Raw genomic sequence first — 27711 nt, 5'->3', positions numbered from 1 at the left:
AAAACTAAAATCTTTGGATGCTATATTGTTGGGAGCGTTAAGAAGCTGACCGATGAAAATATAATGGTGGCTTGTGGACAATTTCCACAAAACTTTCAAAGTGCAACCAGTTGTTGTTTATTATTAATTTTTTTTGTAAAATTCAATAAATTATACAAAATCCCCAGAAATTTGGTGTTGACTTTCAGTTAGAAGTGGGTTTAATTTTTATAAAAATGATGGTTGAAAAATATTCGCAAAAATGTTAATTTTTAGTTTGTCTCGCATCGAAAACTGTTTGAGAAATTATTGAGTATCGATGCATTTCAATTTGAGGATTATAGATGAGAAATTGTTCTGTTGAGGGTAATGTCTGTTTTTTGTTGAGAACGCGATATTCTCAACTTGAATATTACCCTAATCGTCTGAAAAATGTTTCAAATACTGTTGAATTTAAGCATTTTTCAAACGTTTGTGTTTGTCCAACAAATGGAACACTACCTGATTATCGGATTTGTTTGTGAAAGATCTAAATTGCAACTCTGTGTTTATGTTTATTTAATACAAAATTCTAAAAAGTTTAACTGCAGTTGTGAAAATGGAACAGAGAAACTATTATAGAAAATGGAAGATTACTTCTGGGGTAAGTATACATGGTTTGAATGAAATAACAATGAACTATTAATTTATTGTCTATAGATTCATAGAGCAACAGTATGGAGGTGGAAGCAAAATGAAAGATCAAGAACAAGTTGGAACACCGCAAAACGTTACAAACAGTGGAGCAATAATTCTACCACCGCTGTAAGTGCCCATCAGTCCTTTAAAAACAACAAATTTGACATCGTCTTTTATAGGTACCATATACAACACAAAGAAGGTGGAAACATTTTCTATCCAATGCAGAATGTGAGATGGACGGCTACGAAGAAGTGCACAGTGACGAGGAAGCTTCTGAATGCGACAGTGAGGGAAGTCAAGATAGTGTAGGAGAAAGTAGTGTCATCGAAGAGGGTTGTGCGATCACAGAAATCTATGAAAGTCGTAGTGCTGAAATCGATGGGAGCCAAAGCAATGACGATGAAAGTGGTGGAGAGGAATGCCACATGGTGGAAGAAAAATCTTGCTTGCTTTACAACGGCAGCTCAATGACTGTAGACAAAGCAGTGTTTGAAGTTTTAGAAATGTGGATTTCCCAAAATTTGACGAAAACTGCTCTACGATGCCAACTTGAGCTTCTAAACAAAATGCTGCCACAAGATAATCTAATGCCTAAAACGCTTTACACCTTTTTCAAATACCTTGAAAATAAATTTGACTCCATCGACGTAATTCATCACTACTACTGCATGGAATGTTTGATATATTTATCCTACAAAAAAGTAGAGATCTGTCCATCTTGCGGTGAACGTAGTATATGCTACTTTTTTGAACTTGATATTGTGCAGCAGATAAAGATGATATTTGAAGAAAAAAGTCTGGGGAGTTTATTGGAGAAGCAAATATTTTCCACTGAACCAGAAGTTATTAGTGATATCAGTTGTGGATCAGAGTACATCAGAGTGAATGCAGGGAGAAATACATATGATCTAACTTTAATACTATATACCGATGGAATATCACTATCGAAAAGTTCCAAAAGTAATTGCTGGCCTTTGATGTTTATGATTGCAGAAATACCGCCAACTTTAAGGTCCTCATTTATAATCACCATAGGTTTATGGTATCACACTGAGTTAAAACCGCCTATGAACCTTTTCTTACAACCCTTTTGCATTAAACTGAGAAAACTATCAAAAGGCATCAAATGGAGAGATCCCAAGACAAAACAATATGTTACATCAAAGGTACGGTCGCCATTATTCGTAGCTGATGCTCCAGCACGATCACAAATACAAAATATTCTGAATTTTAACGGAGAATATGGCTGCAATATGTGTGAAATAAAGACAAAGCGTTGCGCAAACGAAAAGCGAAATAGGATAATTAGATTTTATCCCTACAAGTCAAATCTACGTTTGAGAACTGATTCCAACATGCGGCTTCAGGCAATAAAAGCAGATTCTGAGAGCAATGCCATAGAAAAAGGCGTAAAAGGACATACTATAATATCGTGTCTACCATCTTTGGACTTGGGAACATGTGTTTTCCCAGAATACATGCATTCTGTGCTGTTGGGAGTTGCAAAACAAATATTAAATATTTGGCTAACACAAAAAGGACCTTGGAGAATATCCAAATATATAAATAAAATCGACACACGGTTAAATAAAATAAAACCGCTGCAATCTTTTTCAAGAATGCCTCGAAGTATCAGTCTGTACCAGTCATATAAGGCGACTGAAATGTATTATTGGATACTATTTTATTCGATTCCCGTACTCAGTGGCATATTACCGCAAGATTATTACCAAAACCTAATTTTACTTGTCGTTTCCTTGAATAATTTGCTTCAGAGACATATAGAGTATCGAACAATTGAATATACAAACATTTTATTAAACTCTTTTGTTAAAGAATTCCAATCGCTTTATGGAAAGCATTCAATGACGTACAACGTTCATCAATTGTTACACTTATGTGTATATGTTCAACGATGGGGCCCTCTGTGGGCTACATCTGCTTTCCCATTTGAATCCCATAATGGCGTTTTGGCAAAAACTTCACACGGAACGAAAAATTTAGGTACAGAAATGATTAATAATCTTAAAATATCCGAAGGAGCAAATATTTTACGACATAAGTTTGAGCAACAGTCTATGACCAATACGTGTACGTATCATCTTTTTGGACGAAAGGTTAATTATACTCCAAACGCATGGGAACGACAAATACTAAATGAGTGTTTTGAAGAAACCCACACATTTTCTTACTATTCGAGGTGTCAAATAGATAAAAATATCTACACATCCCTTTTATACAAAAATACCAAAACTAATAACTATACAGTACAATTAATAAGAAAAGATGGAGAGGTTCTATTTGGCTCTATTAATTGTTTCTTTACTCATTTTCGACAATTGTATTTTTTTATAAATCTTTTTGACGTCAACCAGCAGTATGCGGTAAAACATTTAAAAACTGGCGCTGTCGTTGATCATATTATACCCATTTCCAAAACTGACTGCTTTAGATTGATAAAACTAACTGACCTGAAGGAGCTGAACTACGTTCTGAAACTCAAAAAACATGTTTGTAAAATGCCTAATACTTTGAAATGTATTATGTAAGTTTGATAAATAAATGAAGTTATTTTTCCATCTGTAACTTTGTGTATATATCTTACGAATAGTTTTTTTTGTTTTGCTATAAAGACGTGTATTTCAAAAGTCTTTTTAACAATTTCATGATTTTTTTATTATATTTTGCACCATATTTATCCCCATATATAGTCAGATATGAAGTTATATATACCATATCTTATTAGATATAGTGCTATACATGATCCTATCCAAGCATATATTATTAGATATGCGAGATATAATTAGATATTATGCTATATATGATGAGATCTGCTATTATATCTAACCAGATCTAGCACCATATATAGCATATCTGTGCAGATCTAATTATGTCTGAAGCAATATCTGCAAAGATCCAATTAGATCCAATTTGATATTATTAGATAGGATTGGATCCTCCAATTTTTACACGGGTTTCTATAAAAAATTTTACAAAATTTTTCCAAAAATTTTCATAGAAAATTTTGTCAACATTTTATTTCTATAGACAATTTCGTCAACATTTTATTTCTATAGAAAACTTTGTCAAAATTTTATTTCTATAGAAAATTTTGTCAACATTTTATTTCTATAGAATATTTATGAAGTACTTGTTTGCAAAATCTACCAAAACATAAAGAATTCTACCAATCTACCAAACAGAAAAATCTACCATTCTGCCAACTATAAATATATGTCATTAAATTAATTTAATTTTTTAAAGTTTTGTTTTTTTTCTGGAAGCGATGTCAAAATTTTATTTTTATGGAAAATTTTATCAGAATTTAATTTCTATGGAAAATTTTATCAACATTTTATTTTTATAGAAAATTTTGTCTACATTTTATTTCCAAAGAAAATTTTGTCAACATTTTATTTCTATAGAAGTTTTTGTCAAAAATTTATTTCTACAGAACATTTTTGCAAAACTTTATTTCAATGGAAAATTTTGTCAAAATTTTATTTCTTTCGTTATGTTTTGTTATTGTTGGTTTATTCTTCAATCATTATTGTTGTTTTTGGTTTCATCTTAAAACCATGGATTGACTAAACTACAAGTGTAGCTTAACCAACACAGGAAAAGAAAATTGTGATAAAATTTCTGTAGAAATGTTGTCAAAATTTTATTTTTATAGAAAATTTTTCATCGTTTTTTTTTCTATAGAAAATTTTGTCAAAATTTTTTCCGTCAAAAATTTTGTCAAAATTTTGTTTCTGTCTAATATTTTGTCAAAATTTTTTCTATCAAAAATTTTGTCAAGACAGTAAATAATCTACCATTTTTGGTAGAATTCTACCAAATGTGGTAACCGAGAATTTATGCCATTAAATTAGGGATTTTATTTTTTCAGGGTAGAGAGAAAAACTGTCACGTGTCCCACTTTTAAATTTTGAGTCTTGTACTTTTATTTAAATTTTTTCTGGAAGTGGGTTATACTACTCCAAAGATTTTTTCCATTTTAAGTGTGTTTTTTAATTTGAGTGTATCTGCCTTTTCCCCATGCTTTCATTATTTGTTACCCTCAATTTTCGAAAGAAAATCCTCAAAAGCCTCTTGTCACAGATTATGTAGTTACTGTGATATTAGCCTAGAGTGGCATATCCTCGAAGCACTTGCCACATGGTTCTCTCTGCCTCTCTCCTTTGTTTTCTTATAAGGATGAAGCTTTGAAGTATGTACACATGGGGGGGCACTTAATTCTCTTAAATTTGCAACAAAATTTATTGGATTTTGGTGTTAACAAACGACAATCCAAATTAAAGTGGCATTAATATGCTGGAAAACTTAATATTATTGTATATTTGGGTGTATGGGAAACAATAGCTTATAAGACGTTGGTCTTAGTCCATACAATATATAAAGGATGGCCAACATGTTTTGCAACCGACTTCAGGTTGCTATTATTTCTTTTGAAAGCTGATAGATTTATTCCAGAAATGATTCGAAAAGTGAATGCGAGAGAGCTGATCGAAATCCACTCCTCAGTATCGTATAAAACTTGCTCGTGAACGGTTGACCATTAAATTCTGTCATTCATTACGAAACATCCTTTTATGCATATATGTTTGAGCTATCAGCCTATATTTTGTTTTATGTTATTTGCGAGTTGTGTCGACATCAACTCTCAAGTTTAATGCAATTTATTGTCATGTTTTTTGAGGATTTGTTTTTTTGGTTCGGATAATATGACACACTTGCGGTTCTAGCCGGCCACTTGTTCTCCCTGTCAACATGTTTTTATTACAATTAAATGAAAATTGAATTGTGGGTATTACTGAACCTAAAGTTTTTTTCTCTTGCTTACAGTGGGTTAGGTTTGATCGCTTTTATATAATGGAAGCCATAACACATGAGGCCCTGGGACTTGGCTAGATGTAGTAAAGACTTAATGTTCACTATAAACACCGCATGTCGTCTTGATTCATCCACAGCATCCAATTGGCCAAATTTCCAATCAGCGCTTGAAAGATCTCGATTACATTCCTTTAGTCGGTTTAATATGGATTCAGTATCAGGAGCAGAACACTGGGCACGTGTTCTAGTCCCCCCCCTAGTTCCTGCCAGATTGCTAAATTTTATTATGAAGATGTTGATGAGAAAGTGGTAGAAATGGAATGTTTGTATTTAACAGAATACTTGAAAATTATGGACATTGAAAATTAGGAATCAAATTCTATGTTAAAAATATATCAACTTTAGAAAGAAAACAACATTGAAGACACATTTCCAAATGTAGAAATCGCAATGAGAATCTTTTTAAGCATGATGGTTACTAACTGCAGTGCGGAAGGTTCCTTCTCCAAACTAAAAAAATTAACAAGTATATACGGCCGCAAGTTCGGCCACGCCGAATCTTATGTACCCACCACCATGGATTGCGTAGAAACTTCTACGAAAGACTGTCATCCACAATCGAATTACTTGGGTTGTGGTATCTTAAAACTTCTTAACATCGTTTTCTAAATTGTGAGTTAGTCCATACGTGGTATATATTAGACAAAAAAGTTATGTATAGTTAAGTCTACAAATAATTACGAATCGATATGGACTTTTTGTACGCAGAGAGCCAGAATTGAAATATGGGGGTCGCTTATATGGGGGCTATATACAATTATGAACTTGATATGGACCAATTTTTGTGTGATTGGGGATCGATTTATTTGAGGGCCATATATAACTATAGACCGATATGAACCTAGTTAGGCATGCTTGTTAACGGCCATATACTAGCACAACGTACCAAATTTCAACTGACTCGGATGAAATTTGCTCCTCCAAAAGGTTCCAAAACCAAATCTCGGGATCGGTTTATATGGGGCTATGTACGATTATGGACTGATATGGACCACTTTTGGCATGGTTGTTAAATATCATATACTACCACCACGTACCAAATTTCAAGCAGATCGGATGAATTTTGCTTCTCCAAAAGGCACCGGAGGTCAAATCTGGGGACCGGTTTATATGGAAGCTATATATAATTATGGACTGATAGGAACCAATTCCTGCATGGTTGTTGGATACCATATACTAACATCACGTACCAAATTTCAACCGAATGGGAAGCATTTTGCTCTTCCAAGGGGCTTTGGAGGTCAAATCTGGGGATCGGTTTATATGGGGCCTATATATAATTATGGACCGATATCGACCAATTTTTGCATGGGAGTTTGAGGCCATATATTAACACCACGTACCAAATTTCAACTGAATCAGATGAATTTTGGTCTTCCAAGAGGCTCCGGAGGTCAAATCGGGGGATCGGTTTATATGGGGGCTATATATAATTATGAACCGATGTGGACCAATTTTTGCATGGTTGTTAGAGACCATATACTAACATCACGTACCAAATTTCAGCCGGATCGGATGAAATTTGCTTCTCTTAGAGGCCTCGCAAGCCAAAATCGGGGGATCGGTTTATATAAGGGCTATATATAATTATGGACCGATGTGGACCAATTTTTGCATGGTTGTTAGAGACCATATACCAACACCATGTACCAAATTTCAGCCGAATCGGATGCAATTTGCTTCTCTTAGAGGCCTCTCAAGCCAAATTTGGGGATCGGTTTATATGGGGGCTATATATAATTATGGACCGATGTGGACCAATTTTTGCATGGTTGTTAGAGACCATATACTGACACCATGTACCAAATTTCAGCTGGATCGGATGAAATTTGCTTCTCTTAGGGGCCTCGCAAGCCAAATCGGGGGATCGGTTTATATGGGGGCTATATATAATTATGGACCGATGTGGACCAATTTTTGCATGGTTGTTAGAGACCATATACTAACACCATGTACCAAATTTCAGCCGGATCGGATGAAATTTGCTTCTCTTAGGGACCTCGCAAGCCAAATCGGGGGATCGGTTTATATGGGGGCTATATATAATTATGGACCGATATGGACCAATTTTTGCATGGTTGTTAGAGACCATATACCAACACCAAGTACCAAATTTCAGCCGGATCGGATGAAATTTGCTTCTCTTTTAGGCTCCGCAAGCCAAATCTGGGGATCGGTTTATATGGGGGCTATATATAATTATGAACCGATGTGGACCAATTTTTGCATGGTTGTTAGAGACCATATACCAACATTATGTACCAAATTTCAGCCGGATCGGATGAAATATGCTTCTGTTAGAGGCTCCACAAGCCAAATCTGAGGGTCCCTTTATATGGGGGCTATACGTAAAAGTGGACCGATATGGCCAATTTTCAATACCATCCGACCTACATCGATAACAACTACTTGTGCCAAGTTTCAAGTTCGTTCGGAAGTTAGCGTGATTTCAACAGACGGACGGACGGACGGACGGACATGCTTAGATCGACTCAGAATTTCACCACGACCCAGAATATATATACTTTATGGGGTCTTAGAGCAATATTTCGATGTGTTACAAACGGAATGACAAAGTTAATATACCTCCATCCTATGATGGAGGGTATAAAAATTAAAAATGAACTGAGAAATACAATGCTTCAAGAGAGATTAAGATTAGGGAGATCGCTGATGTCAATAGAATGTGACGTGCTAAAAAGCATAGAATTTGAAGAAGTGATTAACGATTTTGCCTGTCTCAAATCTAGAAGGGTTCCTCTTCAAACGACATAAATTAGACAGCAACCCTGATGCCAGTCTCTTTAACGCTAACCTCTGATGTCCAGGAGAAAAGATGATGGAGTAGTAAAAAGTTGTAAATGAAGTAAGTCGTTTAAAGTTGATCTGCTCTGTCGCGTATTCTAATCGATTTTGTTTTATCGTTAAAGTTGCCAGCTTAAAGTACCATCAGCCATCGATCGATTATTTTTTTAAAATTTAGTTCCCTTCAAGAGGGATACAACGATTATAACGACCTTCCAATTTTTTGATACCATTTTGGTAGTACTCCTTCAGTTTTGCCACAAAATAGGCCTCAGTTTCGGCGATCACCTCTTCATTGCAGCCAATTTTTTTCCCCTGCGAGCATCCTTTCGAGGCCTGAAAACAAGAAAAAGTCGCTGGAGGCCAAATCTGGAGAATACGGTGGGTGGGGAAGCAATTCGAAGCGCAATTCAATTCATGACTTGTGGCACGGTGCGTTGTCTTGGTGGAACAACACTTCTCTTTTCTTTTCTTTTCTTTTCTTCTTCATATGGGGCCGTTTTGCCGCGATTTCGACCTTCAAACGCTCCAATAACGCCATATAATAGTCACTGTTGAGGTTTTTTCCTTCTCAAGAAAATCGATAAAAATAATTCCATGCGCATCCCAAAAAACAGAGGCCATTACTTTGCCAGCGGACTTTTGAGTCTTTCCATGCTTCGGAGACGGTTCACCGGTCGTTATCCACTCAGCCGACTGTCGATTGGACTCAGGAGTATAGTGATGGAGCCACGTTTCATCCATTGTCACATATCAACGGAAAAACTCGGGTGTATTACGAGTTAACAGCTGCAAACACCGCTCAGAATCATCAACACGTTGTTGTTTTTGGTCAAATGTGAGCTCGAGCGGCACCCATTTTGCACAGAGCTTCCGCATATCAAAATATTGATGAATGATATGACCAACACGTTCCTTTGATATCTTTAAGGCCTCTGCTATCTCGATCAACTTCATTTTACGGTCATTCAAAGTCATTTTGTGGATTTTTTTGATGTTTTCGTCGATAACCACCTCTTTCGGGCGTCCACTGCGTTCACCGACCTCCGTGCTCATTTCACCACGCTTGAATTTTGTATACCAATCAATTATTGTTAATTTCCCTGGGCAGAGTCCGGAAACTCATTATCAAGCCAAATTTTTGCTTCCACCGTATTTTTTCGCTTCAGAAAACAGTATTTTATCAAAACACGAAATTCCTTTTTTTAAATTTTTTTCACAATAACAAAAGTAGCTTCACAAAAGACACTCTATCTCACAAACTAATTAACTTACTGACGTCAAATTTTGACACGAATCATTTGAAGGTTGGTACTATATAAAAATAATATGCATTTAATACTAGCGACGCCATCTATGTGTCAGACTTATCAGCCAACTTGTTATCAGATTTTGAAGGTTAGCGTTTGTCTACCAATTTAGGCAGCCAGATTTTGCCACAGGTTTTATTACCGCAGTATAAAGCCAGTTAAAAAGGGGGAAGGTCCCCATCGTACCATGACGAGAGTACAAAGCCTCATATGACTTTTTTATACGGTCTGTGGTATTTTCCAGTCAGTTCAGTTTAAAATCCAAGAGAACTCCCAAGTACTCAACTTCGTTTTTATACCCTCCACCATAGGATGGGGGGTATATTAACTTTGTCATTCCGTTTGTAACACAACGAAATATTGCTCCAAGACCCCATAAAGTATATATATTCTGGGTCGTGGTGAAATTCTGAGTCGATCTGAGCATGTCCGTCTGTCTGTTGAAATCACGCTATCTTCCGAACGAAACAAGCTATAGACTTGAAACTTGGCACAAGTAGTTGTTATCGATGTAGGTCGGATGGTATTGCAAATGGGCCATATCGGTCCACTTTTACGTATAGCCCCCATATAAACTGACCCCCAAATTTGGCTTGCGAGGCCTCTAAGAGAAGCAAATTTCATCCGATCCGGCTCAAATTTGGTACATGGTGTTAATATATGGTCTCTAACAACCATGCAAAAATTGGTCCACATCGGTCCATAATTATATATAGCCCCCATATAAACCGATCCCCCGATTTGGCTTGCGAGGCCTCTAAGAGAAGCAAATTTAATCCGATCCGGCTGAAATTTGGTACATGGTGTTAGTATATGGTCTCTAACAACCATGCAAAAATTGGTCCACATCGGTCCATAATTATATATAGCCCCCATATAAACCGATCCCCCGATTTGGTTTGCGAGGCCTCTAAGAGAAGCAAATTTCATCCGATCCGGCTGAAATATGGTACATGGTGTTAGTATATGGTCTCTAACAAACGTGCAAAAATTGGTCCACATCGGTCCATAATTATATATAGCCCCCATATAATCCGATCCCCCGATTTGGTTTGCGAGGCCTCTAAGAGAAGCAAATTTCATCCGATCCGGCTGAAATATGGTACATGGTGTTAGTATATGGTCTCAACTGACCATGCAAAGATTGGTTCACATCGGTCCATAATTATATATAGTCCCCATATAAACCGATCACCAGATTTGACCTCCGGAGCCTCATGGAAGACCAAAATTCATCTGATTCAGTTGAAATTTGGTACGTGGTGTTAATATATGGCCTCAATCACCCATGCAAAAATTGGTCGAAATCGGTCAATAATTATATAGGCCCCATATAAACTGATCCCCAGATTTGACCTCCGGAGCCCCTTGGAAGAGCAAAATTCATCCGATTCGGTTGAAATTTGGTACGTGATGTTAGTATATGGTATCCAACAACAATGCAGGAATTGGTTCATATCAGTGCATAATTATATATAGCCCCATATAAACCAATCCCCAGACTTGACCTCTGGTGCCTTTTGGAGAAGCGAAATTCATCCGATCTGCACGCTCACAAAAAATCGCTTCTGTAACATATACTCCCAAACATATTTTGCTTCAAGCATATATATTTTTGGATATTGCCCAAACATTTATATGTTTGATCTCTTCCAATATATAATATGTTTGAAAGCATATTGGTCTAAACAATATATATTTGGGTAGTCTAAGTTCCAAACATTTTGTATTTTTGCATCCAAATTCAATAATGTTGTCTTCCAAAAAACAATATGTTATTATGTGAACATATAATATGTTTGGAAGCATTTTGCACCCAAAAATATTATATGCTTAAAAAAATTCTCCCAAACAATATTGTGCTCAAAATTTTATTTATTTATTTATATATTTACAATCATAATGAATTATGAAAATAAACAGGTAATATAGGTGCTAACAACATAGGTTTTCGACCTGAATGCTCAAAATTTTGTTTCTGCCCAATTGTATATTCCCCCACATCTTTCTCACTTCCACGAGATTTTTTAGTTCTTAGCACCTTTTTCTGTAATACAAACATTGTAGAAGAAATTATTCAATTGTATGATTTTTTTTTATTTTAATTTTACCTTTTGCCGGACGGGGATTCGAACAGCGGACCACACAGTTTGTAAGGATCAAAGAAATAGCTGATCAATTGACCAAGGAAAAATAAAATGTTAATTTTGTAATAACAAGCAACAACCACCAACTTAATTCAATATCGCTCCCTGTTAAATAGCGCTCCAAGCTACTAAATACATATATGTTTATAGGCTATTTCTAAATTAATATATGTTTGCATCCAAGCATATTATATTTACCAACATTTTATGTCCCAAACATAATATGTTCTAACATATTAACATATATGTCCCAAACATGTTATGCTAGTTAATGAACATTATATGCTTGCACTCAAAAATTTTGTGTTTAAAAATTTGTGATCCAAACATATAATGTTTATAGCCAAACATATGAAAAACAGTCTTTTTCATCCGTGTGGTTGAAATTTGGTACGTGTGGTAGTATATGATATTTAACAACCATGCCAAAAGTGGTCCATAGCAGTCCATAATCATATATAGCCCCCATATAAACCGATCTCGAAGACTACCACCTCTATATTTGCAGGTTTCACCCCCAATCCACATCTTCTGATCCAGACTGAAAGATACTGTAAAGCCTCCTCCTAAGATCCACATGAAATACTGGAATTTTCCCATTACCAATATTACGATGTTATCCGTACGCCAATACTTTGATAACTTTTCTGCTCAGGCCAATTATTGGTCCATTTACTATCAATAGCCATAGAATACCGTTATATTACACCACCTTATGTCAATACCCTTGGGGTATTCATTTTCCTTATAGAGTTTGCCAGTTCACCCTCTATATTCGTATGAAATAACATTACCTCAATCCGCTATATGAAACAATTTTCTACACAAATCTCCTCTAACGCCAGTACTAGCCGATCAATACTTGTATTATGTTATTGAAAACATCTTCAATATGTCTTATAGGTATAACCTATTTGGGCTTGCCAACCATAGCTCGTTGAGATTTTCCACGCATATAGAGGACCAATATCAATACTACGCTTAATCTCCATTACGACTAATTTTCTTTTTATATTCACTCATATGCTAGCACTTCCATTGTGCTACCGAAGGCCAGTAGTAGATATCTTTTGCGATACTTTTGTATTAGACGTAGAGGATAAGCACTTATTGGGCCACTCTCGTACCTCTATTCAACTGTTTATATTCTATTATTCTATTCTATTTATCCTAAATATGTGAAAGGTTTTATTTCTATCCATTAATTATTTCGTTTTACTCTGCTGAAACAGTTCTTAGTATAGATGGCTAGCATCGAACTAATCACTCTATGTGAAATATTTTCCCATACGAATAGGAGAAAAAGTCCATACTGAACTGCAAACATAAATTATTTATACATCCTTTTGTGGAATAGATCAAGTTCGCTAGCAAATTGAATTGATATTTCCCCAAAGTTATTACTTCTCCAAATCAAAGTCCCTCCCATTTTCATAACACCATTATTAACGTTTGTTTTGTTGTAAAATCTTATTCTTTAAATGCGACGGACCAAAAGAGATTTCACTGCAAATGATATTTTGACATGTTGATAAAGTTATCTAAAATGAAATTGATTCCTTAAAGTTTCTTTTTTTTGTATAGTCATTTAATAGTTGAAAAAAAAAAAAATAAAATAAAGAAATTATTTGCAAAAGTAATTCAAGCATTTAACATTTAAAGGGTGAGGAGGAGGGGTCTGATAGAGATATAAACTCTCACCCACACATACTCAAATATACTCATATATGAATTACCCTTAAATTCCATGCAATTGCATTTTATCTCAATAGAGAGGAACGCATGAATGGCTGAAGGGTCGAGAGAATGTAAAACGTCATTCGCAATAATACTCACTGATACTCTTGCAATGAGTATGAGAGGGAGTATGACAAATGTTATTCCCAGAGGCTGTCGTACGATGATTGTCCAAATGATGATGATGATGATGATGATAATGATGATGATGATGTACTGATTGCTGCTGTTGGTAGTTGGTAATGACCAAAAACAATAGAAGATGAAGATGGGAAAATGGCAGCAGAGGGTATCAAACCATTGACGGCGTTCGATGCAAACGTGTCGTTTATGATTTTTTGTTCCACAAATTAAACTAAGAATAAAAAGAAATTTATATCAGGGAATGACGTTGAACAATCGGTCAAAAGTTTCTCATTATTATTTACACAAAATTTAACATCATTTGTGAGTTTTTAACAAAAAATATTGCAAATTAAAAATGAACGAACGTGTATGTATCGAACACCGTAAATGCAACTTTTGGTATGACGTCGCCCATTTTCCAATATTCCTTTTCTATTGTCTTTGGTAATGACCAAAGACCATTAATAAAGAAGACGTGAGATAAGCTTGCTCTTCCTCTTTTTCTTGAAAAAACAGAGATTAATATCATACATGTTCCATGAGACGTTGCAACTTTTTTTCGGTTTCTCTTTTCATTTTGCATTCGCAACAAAACTTAATTCGCTTATTTTAGCAATTTTTTAACTCATAAACGAACAAAAACACTTTGTGAAACATTTTATTAATAATTTAGTGCAACCGACACAGAAATTTGCGTGAAATGTTGGAGAAAATAGCTAAATAAAAATTGTCTGCATCAAACCAGTAAGTTCGGAGCGCTTTTCCAACAAGTATGATATTATCTCTGTTTTCTAGTACTAACACTATCAAAGCCCATTTCACGTCTTCTTTATTAATGGTCTTTGGTAATGACAAAGACATTTTTATCTCTTACAACAAAACAAAAGAAAGAAAAACAAACAATAACATCACAAAACACACTTCTATGTGTTTACACTCTATTCTCTTTTATAGCGATTTAGTTGATTTACTTGTATACACGGTTGCCACATTTGGTAGAATTCTACCAAAAATGGTAGTTTTTTTTACTGTTTGAAAGATTGGTAGAATTTTTAATGTTTTGATAGATTTTGCAAAATATAGACACAAAATTTTTAACAAAATTACCTATAGAAATTAAAATTTGAAAAAAAAAAATTCCCATAGAAATAAAATTTGACAAAATTTTTTATAGAAATAAAATTTTGACAAAATTACCTACACTCAAAAAAAGTTTGCTTGGATCCAAAAATTTTGACCTTCCCTTAAGGATTTTGGTATTGATTCCAAGGCTTCATTAAAATAAAGAAATTTTTTAGCAACCTATCTGGCGTTAAATCTAGGACCATAAAATTAAAATTAGGGTACAGATCTCATTTAGCAAATTTCATTCTCTTTTCGAGATTTATTAACAAAGGTAGTCACGTACAAATAAATGCCAGGTTAAAAATTCAAATTATAACGGATACTTCAAAGTAAAAAATGTTTTCTTAATTCAAAAAAAAAACTAAACCAAAGACGCTAAATCCTCAAAATAAGTATTAGCCTATATTTGAAGCGTTTTTATCTTAAATTTAAAGTTTCAATATTTCAGTTAGGTTAGGTTAGGTGGCAGCCTGATGTATCAGGCTCAATTAGACTCTTCAGTCCATTGCGATACCACATTGGTGAACTTCTCTCTTATCACTGAGTGCTGCCCGATTCCATGTTAAGCTCAATGAACAGCGTTCCACATTGCAGTGAAACCACTTAGAGAAGCTTTGAAACCCTCAGAAATGTCATCAGCATTACTGAGGTGGGATAATCCACCGCTGAAAAATTTTTTGGTGTTCGGTCAAAGCAGGAATAGAACCCTCGACCTTGGGTATGCAAGGCGGGCATGCTAACCATTGCATCACGGTTCAGTTAATTTAATGAAAAATTTCTTTAAATAAAAAATGTGTTTCTTTACTTTAAGGAAAATTAGCCTTAGTCCATTTACAAAAAAATTTACAAAATTTGTGTCCTAAATGTACTGCAAACACTTTTTGAAGCAAAGATTACAAACTTTATTTTAATTAAAATTTCATTGTTTTGAAGAAATTTGTCCTTAATATTTTGAAAATTTCGCGTCCTAAAATTTAGGTTGCGTAATCTTTAATATCACATATATATTTTTTTCAGTGTATACGCATAAAATTTTGTCAAAATTTCCAATAAAAATAAAATTTGACAAAATTTTCTGTAAAAATAAAATGTTGACAAAATTTTCTATAGAAATAAAATTTGACAAAATTTCCTACAGAAATAAAATTTTGGCAATATTTTCTATTGAAATAAAATTTGACAAAATTTTCTGTAAAAATAAAATTTTGACAAAATTTTCTATAGAAATAAAATTTTGACAAAATTTCCTACAGAAATAAAATTTTGACAAAATCTCCTATAGAAATAAATTTTTGACAAAAAATTTCTATAGAAATAAAATTTTGGTAATATTTTCTATTGAAATAAAATTTTGACAAAATTTCCTCTAGAAATAAAATTTTGCAAACTTTTCTATAGAAATAAAATTTTGACAAAATTTTCTATAGAAATAAAATGTTGACAACATTTTCTATAGAAATAACATTTTGACAAAATTTTCTATAGATATTAAATTTTAACAAAATTTTCTAAAGAAATAAAATTTTGATAAAATTTTTAAACAAATAAATTTTTTAAAAAATTTTCTATAGTAATTAAGTTTTGACAAAATTTTCTATAGAAATAAAATTTTGACAAAATTTTTAAACAAATAAATTTTTTAAAAAATTTTCTATAGTAATTAAGTTTTGACAAAATTTTCTATAGAAATAAAATTTTGACAAAATTTCCTATAGAAATAAAATTTTAAGTAAATTTTCTATAGAAATAAAAATTGGACATTTTCTATAGAAATAAAATTTTGGCAAGATTTCCTATAAAAATACAATTTCTCAAAAACTTTCTACAGAAATAAAATTTTAACAAAATTTCTTAAAAAAATAAATTTTTGCAAAATGTTCTATGGAAATAAAATTTGACAAAATTTTCTATAGATTTAAAATTTTGAAAAAAATTTCCTATAGAAATAAAATTTTGATAAAATTTTCTATAGAAATAAAATTTTGTTACGAACAATTTTAGATTTTTTTAGTGTTTGGTTTTAACGCTTTGATAGATTTTGCAAATTAGTCGTCTGCAACTAAATAGGAAAAAATTGACCGAATTTTGGATAGAAATAAAATATTGACAAAATTGTCCTTTGACAAAATTTCCTATAGAAATAAAATTTTGACAAAATTTTCTATAGAATTAAAATTTTAACAAAATTCCCTATAGAAATGAAATTTTGACAAAATTTGTTATGGAAATAAAATGTTGACAAAATTTCTTATAGAAATAAAATTTTAACAAAATACCCTATAGAAATGAAATTATGACAACATTATCTATATAAATAAAATTTTAACAAAACTTTCTAAAGAACTAAAATTTTGACAAAATTTTCTATAGAAATAAAAGTTTGACAAAGTTTTCTATAGAAATAACGATTTAACAAAATTTTCTAAAGAAATAAAATTTTGAGAAAATTTTCTATAGAAATAAAATTTTCCAAAATTTTCTATAGAAATAAAATTTTGACCAAATTTCTTATAGAAATAAAATTTTGATAAAATTTCTTATAGAAATAAAATGGTGACAAAATTTTCTATAGAAATAAAATTTTAGATTTTAGTGTTTGGTTTTAACGTTTTGGTTTATTTTGCAAAATATTTCTCTCCAAATAAAATTTTGATAAAATTGCCATTTGACTAAATTTCCTATAGAAATGAAATTTTGACAAAATTTGCTAAAGAAATAAAATGTTGACAAAATTTCTTATAAAAATAAAATTTTAACCAAATTCCCTATAGAAATGAAATTTTGACAATATTTTCTATAGAAATAAAATTTTAACAAAAGTTTCTAAACAAATAAAATTTTGACAATATTTTCTATAGAAGTAACTTGTTGACAAAATTTTCTACAAAAATAAAATTGTGACAAAATTTCTTATAGAAATGAAATTTTGACAACATTTTCTATAGTTATAAAGTTTTGACGAAATTTTCTATAGAAATGACATTTTTACAAAATTTTCTATAGAAATAAAATTTCGACAAAATTTTCTACAGAAATGAAATTGTGCAAAATTTTCTATAGAAATAAAATTTTGCAAAATTTTCTATAGAAATAAAAATTTTGACAAAATTTTCTACAGAAATAAAATTTTGACAAAATTTTCTATAGAAATAAAAGTTTGACAAAATCTTCTAAAGAAATAAAATTTTGAGAAAATTTTCTATAGAAATAAAATTTTGAAAAAATTTTCTATAGAATTAACATTTTGGTAACATTTCATATGGTAATATACACATAAAATTTTGTCAAAATTACGAATAGAAATAAAATTTGACAAAATTTTCTATAGAAATACAGTTTTGACAAAATTTTCTATAAAAATAATATTTTGACAAAATCTTCTGAAGAAATAAAATTTTGACAAAATCTTCTAATGAATTAAATTTTGACAAAATTTTCTATAGAAATAAAATTTTGACAAAAATTTTCTAAAGCAATAAAATTTTGGCACAATTTTCTAAAGAAATAAAATTTTGCAAAATTTTTTATAGAAATAAAATTTGACAAACATTTCCTGTAGAAATAAAATTTTGACAAAATTTTCTATAGAAATAAAATTTTAACAAAAGTTTGTAAAGAAATAAAATTTTGACAACATTTTCTATAGAAATAACGATTTCACAAAATTTTCTATAGAAATAAAATTTTGACAAAATTTTCTATGAAAATAAAATTTTGACAAAAATTTCTATAAAAATAAAATTTTGACAAAAAATTCTATGGAAATAAAATTTTGATAAAATTTCTTATAGAAATAAAGACAAAATTTTCGATAGAAAAATATCTTGACAAAATTTCCTCTAGAAATAAAATTTTGCTAAATTTTTTATAGAAATAAAATGTTGACAAAGATTCTTATAGAAATCAAATGTTGACAAAATTTTCTAAAGAAATAAAATTTTTATAAAATTTTCTAAAGAAATCAAATTTTGCAAATTTTCTAAAGAAATAAAATTTTGCTAAATTTTTTATAGAAATAAAATTTTGACAAAGCTTCTTATAGAAATAACATTTTGACAAAATTTTCTATAGAAATAAAATTTTTACAAAATTTTCTATAGAAATAAAATTTTTACAAAATTTTCTAAAGAAATGAAATTTTGCAAAATTTTCTAAAGAAATAAAATTTTGCAAAACTTTCTAAAGAAATAAAATTTTGCAAAATTTTCTAAAGAAATAAAATTTTGACAAAATTTTCGATGGAAATAAAATTTTTACAAAATTTTCTAAAGAAATAAAATTTTAGCACAATTTTCGAAAGAAATCAAATTTTGCAAAATTTTCTAAAGAAATAAAATTTTGCAAAATTTTCTATAGAAATAAAATGTTGACAAAATTTTCTATAGAAATAAAATTTGGACAAAATTTGCTATAGAAATAAAATGTTGACAAAATTTTCTATAGAAATAAAATTTTGACAAAATTTTCTATAGAAATAAAATTTTAACAAAATGTCTTAAAGAAATAAAATTTTGACAAAATTTGTTATAGAAATAAAATTTTGGCACCAAACTTTATAGATTTTTTATTGTTTGGTTATAACGTTTTTATAGATTTTGCAAAATAATCGTCTCCAACTAAGAGATAATTCGTAAATAGAAGAAAAAAAATTGACAAAATTGTCGATAAGAATAAAATTTTGACAAAATTGTCCTTTGACGAAATTTTGTATAAATTTTGTATAGAAATAAAATGTAACAAAATTTCTTAAAGAAATACAATTTTGACAAAATTTCTTATAGAAATAAAATTTTAACAAAATTTTTTATAGAAATAATTTTTTTTTTTTTTTTTTTTTTTTTTTTTTTTTTGATCTCAGCTTAAAGCCATGCATTGACTAAACTACAAGTGTAGCTTCACCAACAGAGGAAAAGTATGCTTGTCAAATTTATTTGGGCAAAGCCCTATAGACTGCAAGATGGTTGGATGTACAGCTGTTTCGGAATTACCACATTCCTCATCAGCATCCTCTATAGGGCTTTGCCCAAATAAATTTGACAAGCATACTTTTCCTCTGTTGGTGAAGCTACACTTGTAGTTTAGTCAATGCATGGCTTTAAGCTGAGATCAAAAAAAAAAAAAAAAAAAAAAAAAAAGAAAAACGATAACGATTGAAGAGAAGCCAACAATAACAAACAAAACGAATGAAATAAAATTTTGACAAAATTTTCTATAGCAATAAAATTTTGACAAAATTTTCTATAGCAATAAAATTTTAACAAAATTTCCTATATAAATAAAATTTTGACAACATTTTCTATTGAAATAAAATGTTGACAAAATTTCCCATAGAAATAAAAATTTGACAAAATAAAAAAGAAAGTTTTTTTCAATATCCCTTTTTATCTGGCGAATACCTTCGCTGGCTATCTGCCATCCTTGAATGACTTTGTTCTATTCATAGTGGATGGTATTCAAAATTCGTTACGACCAAAACGAGTTCCATTGTATTTACTTACGTTTTCTGTCTAATTTATTGTGTAAGTAACTATAGTCAACGAATTGCAATCGTTGCACAGTGATTTCTATGCATCATAAAAAAGACTTAAGTTGTAAACATGTTTTATTTTTCCATTCTACTATCTGTCTTATTGCCGAACTCTGCGACATAAAAACGAGCTTTCAAAATCACTGATGCGTTTCAAAGTCATTTCGATGAAATGAAGACGACGACGACCATTGTGAATGGAAGAATAGAATGCCATTTGAGAGAAAACTAAAATGATTGATTATTTTTTCATTGAATGCACGCCAGTAATGTAAACATGATTTCAAAGAATTTATTGGCATCCATATAAAATTTATATTGTTATGGGGAGCATTCAGGTCATAATATTGTCAAAGCTTTGCTTTGCTTTGAGAGACCACAGAGGATTGGGTGACACGGCCAATATGGTCTTCTTTTGTGTGGAAATATTTTTGTATTGATTCAAATGTGGGGAAATAATAGAAATTTCAGGATCCTAACATTTAAAATTCTTTGGATTGACCTTTGGTGATGTAGTGGGGAACATGTTTTTTTTTTTGTTTTTGGGCATTTATACTTTATATGTGCCTTATATAATAGTTCCGATACTTATTTGTACCTTAATGGTCTACAATCGTGTCTGCTCAATGAAAATAATTTTGGGATGGGGATTGTAATCACAATTATAAAGTGGACTTTTATTGTTTTAAATTTTTTAAAATTTGGAGTTTTAACAAGTTAAAAAAGTCGGCTCTATCAAAATTGCAATTATTCGATTATAAAAAAAATTAAAAAATGTGGTTTTTGGCTTTTCGATTTAAAAATTGGAATTTGAATAGTCAAATAAAAATTTTGGAAAACTCACTGTGAAGAAAATTCGTTTTTTTGGTTTTATCATAAAGTGGAAAGTCCAGTTTTCGACTGTTTTCAAATTTTGAAAAGCAACCTATTTAATTTTCGTCAGTTTGAAATTGACTTTCAAAATTAAAAAATCGACTATGATCTATTGAAAATTCTCTGATTTGTTTTTTTTTTTTAATTCAAAAATTTAACTTTTCCTTAAAAATTCGCAAATGTCGAGTTTCAAAATTTCCAAAATTAAGAAAAAAATTTAGAAAACTGGAAAATTCGATTTTTTAAACCTTTGTGACAGGTTGGAAAAATAGATTTTTTGGACTTTTTCAAAATTTCCAAAAAATTTAACTTTTCCTTAAAAATTCGGATATGGCGAGTTTCAAAATTAAAAAAACAAAATGTAGAAAACTGGAAAATTCGAATTTTTAAACCTTTGTGACAGGTTGGAAAAATCGCATTTTGAACTTTTTCAAAATTTGGAAAAGCGAAACTTTCGTTTTTTTTTTTAATATGAAAGATTTGAATTTCCGACTCTTTTTAAAATTTTGAATAACCAATTTTTCAAAACGTAGAATATTCGATTTTTAGACATTTCCATTTTATCACAACATAGGAAAGGCCAGTTTTTGATGATCTTAAAATTTGGAAAATATTATTAAGGGACAAATTAGAAAAATCGACTTTTTGACATTTAATATTTGGAAACATTTTTTGAAAACTGTTTGATTTTTTTTAACGAAATGTCGACCTTTCGACTGCTTCCAAATTTGGAAATTTTTTTTCAAAATTTGGAAAAGTCGGTTTTCCTAGTTTTCGAATTTTTCCAGTTGATATTTCTATTTTTCAACAAAATTGATATTTCTATTTTTTTTAAAGTTTGAAAATGTCGACTTGGTGACTGTGATATTCCTCGTCGACATCTTCGAAAATCCTTTTCAATTTTTCAAAATTTTAGATCTTTCGACATATTTTTCAACGTAGCGTACTTTTCGAATTGAAGTCAAATAGTCACCTTTCAATGTTTCAAAATTAAAAACCTGACTTTTCCACCTATAGAGCGAACTTTACGAAGGTTTTAACATTTTTTAGTTATCTTTTTAAATTTTGAATAATGAAGTTACTCTAAATGTGAAAAATTCAACTTTTGTGAAATAACCAAGGCTGTGGAGCCGGAGTCGGAGTCTTGGAGTCGGAGTCTTGGAGTCGGAGTCTGAAGATTTTGCTGGAGTCGGAGTCGTAAAAATTTTGCCCAACTCCGACTACGGCTAAACCAAATTTTTTAAAACACTTCACATTTTTGTGACTAAGCAAGTTTTTACGCAAATTAGTTTCCATTGCGTTATTCATTCGATCAATGTACAGCATGCTTGTAAATGAAAATCAATTTCCAATTACGGCTATCTTTTTAAGTTTCCTAGAATGTTAGACTAGCAGATGGGCTGGATCGATAAATTTTAATGCCCATTTCAATTTATATGAAATATTTCGAACAATCGAAATTATTTTTTTAATTTTATTTTAAGGCCATATACATATGTGGAATATTGACAGAAAATTTTTTCAAAGTTGTTTTTTATAGAAAATTTTGTCAAAATGTTATTTCTATCAAAAATTTTGTCAACATTTTATTACTATAGAAATATTTTTTTCTATAGAAAATTGAGTCAAAATTTTGTTTCTATAGAATATTTTGCAAAATTTTATTTCAATAGAAAATTTTGCAAAATTTTGTGTGTTACATAAAAATTTTTTCAAAATTTTATTTCTATAGAAAATTTTGCAAAATTTTGTTTGTTACTCAAAAAAAAATTTTTTCAAAATTTTATTTCTATTGATAATTTTATTTCTATAAAAATTTAAGTCAAAATTTTATTTCTATAGAAAATTTTGCCAAAATTTTATAGTAATAGATTTTTTTATTAGATAATTTGGTCAAAATTTTATTTCTATAGAAAATTTAGTCAAAATTTTGTTTCTGTAGAATATTTGCAGAATTTTATTTACTACACAAAAATTTTTCTAAAATTGAATTTTTATTGATAATTTTTTATAAATTTTATTTCTATAAGAAAAAATTGTCAAATTTTATTTCTATAGCAAATTTTCTCAATTTTTTTCTTACTGATGCTCACTGATATTCACTGCTATAAAAAATGTATTCAAAATTTTATTACTATAGAAATATTTTTTTTCTATATAAAATTTAGTCAAAATTTTATTTCTATAGAAAATTCAGTCAAAATTTTGTTTCTATAGAATATTTTGCAAAATTGTGTTTGCTACACAATTTTTTTTTTAATTGTTTTTCTATTGATAATTTTTTCAAACTTTTATTTCTACTATCCTTCCCGGCACTCGAAACTCGAGTGCATTGTAAGCCATTAACGGTGGGATAGAGGTCCTAGATGATATGGAACTCTAGCGAACTCTATATCATACAATTTATACACTTCTCTTTAGTTAGTTTTTAAAATAGTCTTCTATGAATTCTGTAACTGATATTTTACATTGTTCTTCTATATTGTGTGCAAGTAAAGTTAATCGGATTATGATATAAGTGGCGCACTATTTATACAAATGTAGCAACACTTTTTTTGAAAGTTTTATAAAAAGTAGTGTTTTTTTTGATGTTGCTCATTTAAGGTGGGTATAAAGTTCGAGTTCATCCTCTAAAATTGAGAATAAACCTGAAACAACAATAAGAAATTATAACTTTTTTTGAAAAAAATATAATAACTTGGTGGGGAATGGTCCAAAGCATAAATTTAAAATTTTCAGTCCTCATTACTATCAGGCTAACATAAAAATAAATATATATATTTTTTTTTAATATCCAACAGGCACAAATGATCTTGGTTATCCGGTGCCTTTCAATTATATTTTATAAATTTATTTTATGAAATATATTTTGTAAATAAATAAAATATATTTTTTTTCTTTAAAATGAATTATTAAAGAAAACTAACAGTGAAAAAGGAAGTAACATCTTTATCGAAAAATTATAAAAAAACTATTCGCATACACTAATTTGAAAACCATTTCCTTACTTTTAAACCAACAGTCTTTAAATAAAACAACAAAATGTTTTTTAATGTGAAAAACTAAAGGTTACTAAATAACCTTTAGTTTTTCACACCGTGGTGCAATGGTTAGCATGCCCGCCTTGCATACACAAGGTCGTGGGTTCGATTCCTGCTACGACCGAACACCAAAAAGTTTTTCAGCGGTGGATTATCCCACCTCAGTAATGCTGGTGAGATTTCTGAGGTTTTCAAAGCTTCTCTAAGTGGTTTCACTGGAATGTGGAACGCCGTTCGGACTCGGTTATAAAAAGGAGGTCCCTTGTCATTGAGCTTAACATGGAATCGGGCAGCACTCAGTGATAAGAGAGAAGTTCACCGCTGTGGTATCACAATGGACTGAATAGTCTAAGTGAGCCTGATACATCGGGCTGCCACATAACCTAACCTAACCTAACCTAAATAAAAGAGGCTCCTAAAGATACACACAGATTTTCTATGATTATTTTTATAATGTAATTTCCATATATTTTATTTTCGAAACCAAATTTTTAGTTAACTTAAAATTCAGGAGATTAGTATATATATTCAATAAAACCAAAAACTTTTATTAACATTCTTACATTTCACTCCCACAACCACACTCCTCTCATCTCAGTACTGTGAATAGTGTTTAGCTATATAACACCCAATCCTATTATTCCTATTTCTGTAACACGATCACTTCTCACTATTTAAGCATTACCAATGACTCTGACACTGTATCAAAAGATGGGGCTTTAATACCAACTGAAGTTTATTTTAGTTCATAAAGATTAGTTGATTTTAGTTAAATGTTGCCCAATGTGAGCAAGTGTTCCTTAGATGAATAATTTTTTGCTTACTTTATTGGCGTGTACTAAAAATAAAAAAAAGTTTTATGCAAATATAGTACATAATTTTACTAAAAAATAAAATATTTCATATTTTCCTAAAAAGGGAAAAGTTGGATTAAATTGTGTTCATAAGCCTCTCAAATGAGTAAATTTTACAAAACTTTTACCTGCCTTGAATTTCGTACAGCGCTAAAGACATTTTAATCATTTTTGGATTTGAAATTTTCTTAAACAACACAAAAAACATTATTACTTCTAAATCATTTTCTTAAATTTTCTTCAAAAACAATTAGCTTATTTGTAATATGTTGCAATTAAAAAAAATTAGTTAAAATTTTCCAAAATAATAACAACCATATATCCGTATATGGCATCCCTATAGAAGTAGGCTTAAATAAATTTAAAATAAAATTGTTTAATGTATTGTTCTAAATATTTTTTAACAAAATTAAATATAATATTACTTTCAAAAATTACTATTTCCAGCGCCTTTAGAAAATATACACGACTAACTGATCACTTTACTACGTAAAACATAAAACCACCCACCACACTCCCCCACCCACCCTATCTATTACCATCTTACAATCATATTATTCTCATTGCTCCCAATCAACTCTCACATTATCACTCTCTAACTTACTCTCCCCCATGCCAGCATAACAAAAGCCAACATACAATGCACACACACCCACACGCTACAACAAACCAAACAACAACTCTCTCGCTCTCACTCACAAACTACAACACAACAACGACAACAACGTCAATAATTTTAGAAAAATGCAATTTTCACCTCGAAAAATGCATCAATTTAAAAAATTAAAACGATTCGCCATATCTACAGAAAATTACCTTTCATTTGATATCAAATTTACCACGCAATACCCCTGCACACGCCCACAATATGTACCCAAAAAAAAGTGTAGCGTATTAATATATACAGTATGTCAAGAAAGTCTTTTGACATTGCCAACTATTTCAAATTCTAGAAATAATTGAAATATTAAATATTTTATTAAATTTTTAATTCTTTACACTTTCCTTGCATTTTTATTTTTTGTTAAAATTGTGTTACGTCCCATAACGTTAGATTTAAATTTTAAGTACATAGATTTTGTAGAAGTATATACAATTTGGTCTAAATCGATTCAGATTCAAATTCATGCATATGGGAATATAAACCTGTATATGGCTCGCAGCAAATTTAAAGTATTTGAGATAGTATCAATAATTTTGGTCCACAAATACATATACTGTTGGTATCTTCTCATATTATGATGGGTATTTATATCATTATTTTATTTATTAAACATTGCCCTAAATTTGCAATATAGAGTTCAATTGACATCTAATGTGAAATTAAGACCGATCCACTTACGGTACCCCCACAATAGAACTAGAAATTAGTGGTATTAAAATGAGATTTAGTTATATTACCCGGAGTCGAGCTGATGAAAAATGATGGAGTCGGAGTCGAGCAAAATTGGCTCGACTCCACAGCCCTGGAAATAACTTCGACTTTTTGTTACATTTTGGAATTTTCAATTTTTTCCAAATTTAAAAAAATTAGAAAGGTCAACTTCTTAATTGGAAATTCGATTTTCGAGTTTTACATCCCTAGTCTATAGAGGTCATTAGTGGTCACAGCTGCCCAATGGCATTCATTATAGTTGTCGCAGATTCATCTTGAATTCATATCATTGAAATAATTTGGAATGTTTGGTATTTCACATATCTCATCATCGACATTTTGTATTCATTGATATTTTGTATTCATAGAAAAATAAAAGAAAAGCCAATGTTTGCATTGAATTTTGGGGGCTTAAACGATTTGATGACTGATGCTTGGTTTTGTGAAGTTTTGTGTGCCAGAAAAAAAAGCAAAAAAAAAAAATTGATATGTCGCATCAACGATTTTTGATATGACATAAAGGTCATCATATCAATTTTTTTATGTCATTGACAGATTGATAGGCTAATACCCATAGGATAGTTGAGAGCAAATTCGATCATTTAAAGGGAAACTATGTCACTAGTTTATTTTTGGAAAAAAATAAAAATTGATAATCGTAGAAAAAAAAATAAATATTCAATACAAGACAAATAAATAAAACACATAAATAAAAAATATGGAGTAATAAAAGAAGGATTCTTGATATTGTTGAAAAATCTACATTTGTTATTATGGCTATGCATCAAAAAAACAGAGCCTTGTTTTTAATAGGTTAGGTTAGGTTAGCAGCCCGATGTATCAGGCTCACTTAGACTATTCAGTCCATTGTGGTAACACATTGGTGGAGTTCTCTCTTATCACTAAGTGCTGCCCGATTCCATGTTAAGCTCAATGACAAGGGACCTCCTTTTTATAGTCGAGTACGAACGGCGTTCCACATTGCAGTGAAACATTACTGAGGTGGGATAATGCACCGCTGAAAAACGTTTTTTGTTTGGTGTTTGTGACATTTCTGAAAAAAACTTTTTTTGGCGTGTGGTCGAAGCTAGGTTCGAACCTACGACCTTGTGTATGCAAGGCAGGTATGCTAACCATTGCACCAAGGTGGCTTCCCAGAAACATAACAATTTGGTGTTGTTGGTTTTGGGGGTTCCAACTAATTTTTTGGGGGTACCAACTAATTTAAAATGAAA

At 30.7% G+C, this 27711-nt stretch overlaps 1 protein-coding gene across 1 annotated transcript; it reads left to right on the top strand.

Annotated features, from left to right (window-relative positions):
- The first annotated feature begins 507 nt into the window (after positions 1 to 507).
- Positions 508 to 3246, top strand: LOC142240450 (uncharacterized). The gene is made up of 3 exons (XM_075312151.1): positions 508 to 622; positions 679 to 783; positions 837 to 3246. Exons 1-3 carry the CDS (start codon positions 578 to 580, stop codon positions 3207 to 3209), a joined length of 2523 nt encoding a protein of 840 aa, XP_075168266.1. The 5' UTR covers positions 508 to 577; the 3' UTR covers positions 3210 to 3246.
- The last annotated feature ends 24465 nt before the right edge of the window (positions 3247 to 27711 follow it).

Source organism: Haematobia irritans, chromosome 5, assembly GCF_050003625.1.
Source record: "Haematobia irritans isolate KBUSLIRL chromosome 5, ASM5000362v1, whole genome shotgun sequence".
In the NCBI taxonomy this organism is placed as follows: Eukaryota; Metazoa; Arthropoda; class Insecta; order Diptera; family Muscidae; genus Haematobia; species Haematobia irritans.
Note: the sequence above shows the minus strand (reverse complement) of the source record. Positions and strands in the feature narration are given on the sequence as shown.